Raw genomic sequence first — 7,497 nt, 5'->3', positions numbered from 1 at the left:
CGCGACAAATTCAGATTGGGCTCCCTGGGCTGCCCGGGCTCCCTGCGCCCGGGCGCGGGTGGGAACGCGGGGGCCAGGAGGAGGGGAGAGCCCGGGGCGCGCCCGGCAGGGGCGGGGGGCCGCGGGGCGCTCCCCCTCTCCGGGACCCTGCCCGGGCCGCCCTGCAGACCCGCACCTTCCTGGGAACCTGGAAGATGGCTTTCTTACCACAAATCAGATGCCTGAAAGTCGGAACTCCCAGTCCTAAGTGTTGGGGCTGCCTCCTGCCACTTCAACAATTAGTGAGCCCAGAGTAATCAGATGATTAGGTGTTTTTAATGGAAATACTTGAGTTCCCCCCCCCCTTTTTTTAAAGCCAGATCCTAAGTAAGCTGACGCTAATATACATAATAAAAACAAGTGATTTGTTAGCGTTCCCTTAGATCCTTTGACCTGTGGTTTTGCCTGTGAGTGTGTATCTGAGACTGTAACCATCCAATGACTGACTACCTGGGCTAATGCAGTGGGGTCTTGCCTGGAATCACTCCCTGTCTTGGGATCCTTTTTTCCAGGCAGTGGGGAGGCTGGTAAACAAACTTCTAGAGAAAGCTGGATTCCATTTTTTTTTAAATAAAAAGGAGGGAAAAGTGGGAAGAGGGAGAAAAAAAGGACATTAACAGTAGGGCTAAATCTCAGAGGAGGAATTTGATGTCATATTTATATATTTGGTATACATACAGAACATTAAAAGGAACGTGAAACATAAAATTTAAAATACGTCTGACCCATATTGGAAATCATTATATATATATATATTCTTTATTATATATATATATATATATATATATAATTAACTCTTAGACTGATGATCTTGAACGCTCCTCTTCTATGGGTAAAATATCTGTAATGGTGGGGGGAAGAAGATTAATTTATCTAGTTATTCTCATTGTAACAGTCAAGTTGGGAAAGAGGGGAGTCTGGAAACCACTGTGAAAACTTATTTTTTCTGCATCTTCAAGTAAGAAGTGGCTGTGGTCATGCAGGATGGCTATGAGGCCCCCCCCCCCATACAAAATACAAAGACATGCACCTCTGGCTGTATGGATGTGGCAACCCATGTGGTAGCTCTTCCCTCCTCTGAGTGCAATTGCAAGTGACTCCTGCATTCAAAGCCTTGCTTTAGGCACACATTCAAAGCACAATTCAAAGCCGTTTATCTTAATATAAGTAAAAAGTCTAGTGTTGGATCAGGGTATTATTTGTTTCAGATTTCATCAGACTTAAAATGGGGCTGTGACACTAACAATATTGAAAGCAGAAAAAACTGGCGTGAGGTTGTGTAGTCCTATTGACACCTCCACCTTTACCTTTACAAGAAATCCAAAGGCTGTGGGGCTGGAAATTTATTTGTGCTCTGAGGTTCTCAGGCACTTTCACTCTTAAAAAAAAAAAAAAAAAAAAAAAAAAGGTCTCACAGTCCTTTAAGAAATTGAGCCTGAACCATTGGAAGCTAAGAGATTTCTTCCTTTTCCGATAAATGCCTGTGCTCAGCATCCTCAAATTTGGCTGTCTTTATTTACTTCTATATTAGTTCCAATTACGTGCAGTGTAAACCAGCTTTTTGATTAACAAAACAGCAGAGCATTGGTTAAGAACACTTAAACTTCAAAAAAAATTCCCCTGGGAAGTGGGCTCTGAATTGGTTAATAATGTGCAGTACTTGCTAAATTGCTGACTTCCAGATGTGGAAAATATCTTTCTTGTTTAGGACCTATGTAACCTGATTGGATTACGACAGAAGCGTCACGTTGGAAGCTTTTGAGTGATTATTTAATTAACCATACAGTAGAAAGCTGTATTCTCCAGGAAATCCCTTCCATATTTACATAACCAATCCCTTCAGAGCAAAGGTGGAGTCTTTTCTTTTTAATTTTACTTTAATTGCAATATCAAAAAAATATATACTCCAAAACTTAGACCCCATGCCGTTTAATATCGTGCTCTTCCTTCCCTGCTAAGTTCCTCTATGGCCTTTCTCCTTTTCCTCCTACACACGCTCCCTCACTTTGCAGTGAGGTCTCCGCGAGATGTAGAGAGATTCAGAGAGATCAGTCAACCCAGCGCTCTATGTTAATTTACTTAGAGACCCTTTAAAAAAAAAAAAAATGTCAAACTACTTTTGGGTATTGGGATCCAATCCAGAAATTCATCATACGCACACCCTAAGATGCAGTTCACATGCAGTATTTTTTTTTTTCTGGCTCTGCCATCTAAAAAGAAAAGAAAAGAAAAGAAAAAAAGAAGGAGAAGAAGAAGAAGAAGAAGAAAAAAAAAAAGGGCAAAGAATTTAGTTCCAGAAGACGTGCTGAGAAATCCACACAACTTAATGTGCATCTCCAATCTGGTCATTAGAAATATCTGTGTAGCAAGAGGCGATCTGGATCGAGGACCCGGGATCTCTCCCTTTAACTTTCGCCCCTTAGAGTTCTCCAGTTCTGTGAATGGTGTGCACCGCTTTCCGCCCTGTACTCTGTAGGATTTAGTGATGAGGATAATGATGCCAAAGGCTTGACGGGGGGGGGGGGGGGGGGGGGGCGTGGAGAAGAGAGGGAGGGAGGGAGGGAGGGAGGCGAGAGGGAGGGAGAGAGGAAGGGAGGGAGGTGGAATTTCATTTCTTCCACTAAAGCGTTTGCGGAGACTTCAAGGTATAATCTATCCCAGATCCTTTCCCAGAGAGAAACTTGGCGATCACGTTTTCACATGATGCTCACGCTCAGGGCGCTTCAATTATCCCTCCCCACAAAGATAGGTGGCGCGTGTTTCAGGGTCTCTCCTCTCTCTCCTACAGAAAAGAAAAAGAAAAAAATGTCATTAGAAGAGGCGTAACACGTCAGTCCGTCCCCAGGTTTGTGTTTCCTGGAGTGGCCGAAAGAGATCAGTTCTAACCTGCTCCGCAGGAATAACGGTCCTGCCTCCCGACACTCTTGGCGAGGTTTTGTACAGTTTGCTCCGGGAGCTGTTTCTTCGCTTCCACCTTTTTCTCCCCCACACTTCGCGGCTTCTTCATGCTTTTTCTTCTCACCATTTCTGGCCAAAACTACAAACAAGACTTCGCAGGTAGGTTTTTTTTTTTCTCTCTCTCTCTCTCTCTCTCTCCCCTTTCTCTCTTTTTTATTCCTTTTTGGTACGGTCATTCCCCCCCCCCCCACCCTCCTTTTATGATTTTTTTTTCCTCCTTTTAAGTGGGGATGGGAGTCTGGAGTGAGAAGGAGTGTCCGTGGGCAGGAATTTCAGGTGGGTTTAGCTCCTTTATGGCAAGCTTTTCCCAAGAGTGACTTCGTGGATTTCTCTGGCACTCCCGCTCCCTCTCCCTGCTTTCCTCTCCCTTTTCCTCCTCCAAATAATTTGCCCTGTACCTGTCCATTCAGGTAACCAAAGGTGCCTTTTGCTACCCAGCCGAGGAAAAGTTTTATTGAGAACTACATGGTGGAAGGAAAACTCCTCCAGGGGGAGAGAATCTAACCCTGTTTTGTTTTTTTGTGGGTTTTTTTTTTTTTTTTTTTTTTGCATCTAGCTCCAGTTCATTGTATTCAGCAATTAAAACTTGGCAGATAACCTGTTAATAATGACAAAACTTGATCGATACAAACCCACCAAATTCAGGGGCATGTCTTTCTCTTAGATATGGCACTGCATCCTCTCCCACCGGAGAAGGCTGTTTTCTAAGCAGAAAGTTGCCTGTTTTTGTCTGCTTAGCGAGTTTCATTTCTTTATTTTATTCTTTGTGTGTGTATGTATGTGAAGTAACACCTCATTTCTGTGATGATAAATAAAGAAGTGAAAGTCCTCATGGAACTTGAGTCGTTTACCAAAGTGTGTATGTGGGGTGGGGGGTGGGGGGTCACTACAGCTGGGAAGAAAGCTGCTGTCAGGATATCAGAGTTGTAAATTAAGGGTAACTTTTGAAATTGTGTTTTAAATGGCAAAGTAATAGAGACGTGGATGGAGCAGGAGACACATGCACACACATATCCCATTCCCTACTTTGGCACCGAAAAGTCGAGAGAGAGATAGCAGGAGTTCCCAGGAACAGTGATGAGCCCGGCTAACGTGAATGTGTTTATCTCCCACCTACTTATATATTTTCCATGCTCCCCCTATAATGATGAAGGCAAGATCACTAACTCCAGAGTTAGAAATAACAGGCAAAAGATAAAGTTTACAGCACAAATGCCCTCTCTCTCTCTCTCTCTCTCTCTCTCTCTCTAACACACACACACACACACACACACACAGGCTCATAAAACTAGCAGCTTACTTTATTAAACATGTATTTATATGCAATCGTGTGTAAGTCTCAGCATGAATACAGACAGGCCAGCTGTTTCATCCCAGACACTTGTGTGACCGTTTCCTGATTTCAGGATTTTTCCCAACAATTTCAAATCAATAGGAGAGCCAGGAAATGACAAAATGTGTCAAACTTAAAAGTCACCCACTATGCCTAGGTTAAATTCAAGGTGCTTTCTAAACCATCCACTTCCCCTTCTCTCTGCCTGGCCGCCCCCCCCCCCCCCACTACCACCACCACACTCCTCTCAGCAAATGTGTGGAAACTGATACTCACTTTCCAGGTTTTCTGCAAAGCTTTGAGCACAGGAGACAATAGGTGCGGGGCGTGGGGACTGAGTGTGCCCGGCAGAGGAAGGGTTAATGGCCCTTGTGTTACAGTTTGCATCTGTTACATCTTTTATAGCCCCTGTTTAAACTAATCCTCGAGGCACAGCATCTTCCCAACCTCCACCGAGTTTCGGGATTCTCCACCTCTGCTGCCTGCCTCCGAGGTTCCCTTTCTCCAAGTTTTGACAGTTTCAGCTGAAGGGGAAAAAAAAAAAAAAAATGCAGCGCCTCTCTCGATTTTTAGGTACAAAAGTTTCGAAGCCAGAAAGGATACGATCATTTAAGTAGAGCTTCAAAGTATTGCCGTAGCGGTTGGACTTTCTCTTTCCTTTCTTGAGGGGATAGAAAAAAAAAAAGAAAAGAAAAAAAAAAAAAAAGAATGAGAAATTCTACTGGAACTATTTAAGGGAAGCCGTGTAGGGGAGCATGTGTGTGAATGAGGTGGGGGAAAATACTTAAGTAAATATTGTCAAAGTGGCGGGGGGGGGGGGGGGGTGTGTAGGGTTGTGTGTGTGTGTGTGTGTGTGTGTGTGTGTGTGTAGGGGGGAGGTGGGAAGCGCTAGTGTCCAAAGAGGCTCATAATTATACTTCTTATTTCGGCGTGAAATGGGAAATCTTAATTTGGGGGCGGGGGAGCGGGGTGGCGGTGGGTGTGTGTGTGGGGTGTGGGGGGGATGGAGACAGAGCCTCGATAGACTCCCAGGGAGGGGAGGGAGGGGAGGAGGGGGCGCGGGGCGCGCGGGCTCCCTATAATTACTATTATCAATTTGCCCGAGTGTGCTTCATCCGGGGGCTGTTGTTTGTTTGTTTGTGTGTCTCCTCCGGGGGGGACGGGGTTGTGTGCGGGGTGCGGGGTGCGGGGTGCGGGGTGCGGGTGGGGGCGCGCGGGATGGGGATGGGGATGGGGATGCGAGCGGGAGCGGGAGCGGGAGCGGGCTGGCGTCGCCCCGGGTCGCCGGGCCGGGGGGGGGGGGGGGGTGGTGGGCGGCCGGGCGCGGGCGGGGGCGGGGGCCGGGCCGGGCGGGCCGGGGTCGGTCGGTGGCGCGGCGGGGCCCCGGGGGGCGCGGCGGGGCCGGGCCGGGGCCGGGCCGGGGCCGGGGCCGGGGCCCCCCTCGCGGGCGCAGCGCAGCGCCCAGGAACGCACACAAAGCGCCTCGGGGCCCGCGGGGGGTGGGGGGTGGGGGGTGGGGGGTGGGTGGGGGTGGGGGCGGGGGCGGGGGTGGGGGGCGGGGGCGGGGAGGGGGCCGCCGAAGTTTCGCTTCGGCGCAGGGGTGGGTGCCGGGCGCCGGGTGCCGGGTGCCGGTGCCGGTGCCGGTGCCGGTGCCGGTCCGGGTGGCCGGGCGGCCCTGTCGGGCCCGGTGCGGGCGCGGCGATGCCCACGCTGTCGCTGTTTGGTTTGCTAGATCGAGCCTGCGTGCTGCCGGAGCAGGGCGCCGAGTCCATGCGAGCTGCCATCTGATCCGCTCTTATCAATGAAGCAGCCGATCATGGCGGATGGCCCCCGGTGCAAGAGGCGCAAACAAGCCAATCCCAGGAGGAAAAACGGTAAGAAGCGGCCCGAACCAAACTTTTCCGGGCTGCTCGGCGGCGCGGGCCCCGGGGAGGGGGGGGCGGGAAGGGCCGGCGAGGCGGCGGCGGCGGCGCCCGGGGTCGCGGGCGAGCCTCTCCCGGGGCCGGAGCGGGAGCGGGAGCGGGGCCGGAGCGGGGCCGGGGCGCGCGGAGCGGGGACCGGGGCGCCGGGGGGGCGGCGGGAGCGCCCCGGAGAGGCAGAGGCTCGCCCGCGGGGTCCCCGCCGCCCTCCGCCCTCCGCCCTCCGCCGCCCGGTCCGCGGGTCCCCGGCTCGCTGCGGGAGCGCCCGGCCCGGGCAGGGCAGGGCAGGGCAGGGCAGGGCGGGGGCCGGGGCCGGGGCCGGGGCGCGGGACCCCGCGGCGGGGGCGGGGGCGCGGGCGCGGGCGCGGGCGGGCGGGCGGGCGCGGGCGGGGGGGGCCCGGGCTGCGCCGCCGCCGGCCTCAAAGTTTCTTGCCGGAGTCCGCGGCCGCCAAGTAACGGTCCGCGCGGGCGGCGGGGCCCGGCAGGGCGCGCCCGGGGCCGGGGCCGGGGCCGGGGCCGGGGCCGGGGCCGGGGGCGGGGGCGGGCGCCGCGGGGCCGCGGGGGGCAGGCACGCAGACTTTTCTGGGCAGTTTCCGCGCGCTCCGGGGGCGCCCGGCACCGGGCTGGGCCAGGGAGGAGGACGGAGACGGGGCGAGGGGCGCGGACGCAGGAGGCTGCAGGCGGGGCGGCCGCGCGGGGGTCCCCTGGCAGGGGGTGCGCAGAGGGACGGGGCAGGACGCAGACGCCGGCCCCCGCCCCCGCCCCCGCCCCCCAGGTGTCGCCCCCGAACCAAGTCGTGGGAATAAAAGAGGAAAGTGATTGGCAAAGAGCGCGGGAGGCGCCGGGGAGGGGAGCGGGCTGGGCGCCGAGGGGGCGCCGCGGGAGCGGACGGGGACCCTCCGAGCCGCCCAGGGAGGCCCAAGCCCCAAGGCAAACAGGCCGAGGAGCGCCGGCTCGGGCCGGGAAGGAAACTTGCGGCCGCCCGCGGGCCCGGCCCGGGCTCCCCGGCCTCCGGCCCCCGCGCCCTGCCCGCGCCCGCCCCGCGCCCCGCGCCCCGCGCCCCGCGCCCCGCGCCCCGCGCCCGCCCCGCGCCCCGGCCCACGCGGACCAACTTTCCCGGGAGGCCGCTGCCCGGCAGCCGCGCGGGGCGGGGGGGCGCGGGCCGGGGAGGCACAAAGACCCGGAGCCCTGACTCGGGACAAATGATGCTGCTCTCGGGGTCTCTGCCTCTCCAGGTTGTGTGTGCGC

The 7,497-nt window shown here is 54.8% G+C and overlaps 1 protein-coding gene across 4 annotated transcripts in view; it reads left to right on the top strand.

The window, feature by feature from the left end:
• The first annotated feature begins 2,404 nt into the window (after positions 1-2,404).
• ZEB2 (zinc finger E-box binding homeobox 2) overlaps positions 2,405-7,497 on the top strand; it is a 141,513-nt gene continuing 136,420 nt past the window's right edge. The window contains exons 1-3 of one of the 4 annotated variants that reach the window (XM_041739676.1): positions 2,668-2,684; positions 2,828-3,096; positions 6,063-6,204. In XM_041739676.1, coding sequence (XP_041595610.1) covers positions 6,132-6,204 — 73 coding nt within the window. In that variant the 5' untranslated portion in view covers positions 2,668-2,684; positions 2,828-3,096; positions 6,063-6,131. Of the gene's footprint in view, positions 3,097-4,599; positions 4,904-5,082; positions 5,101-6,062; positions 6,205-7,497 lie in introns of those variants that run through there. The other 3 variants (XM_041739675.1, XM_041739677.1, XM_041739674.1) reach the window with 3 other exon arrangements.

This window comes from Vulpes lagopus, chromosome 24 (genome assembly GCF_018345385.1).
Source record: "Vulpes lagopus strain Blue_001 chromosome 24, ASM1834538v1, whole genome shotgun sequence".
NCBI lineage: Eukaryota > Metazoa > Chordata > Mammalia > Carnivora > Canidae > Vulpes > Vulpes lagopus.
Note: the sequence above shows the minus strand (reverse complement) of the source record. Positions and strands in the feature narration are given on the sequence as shown.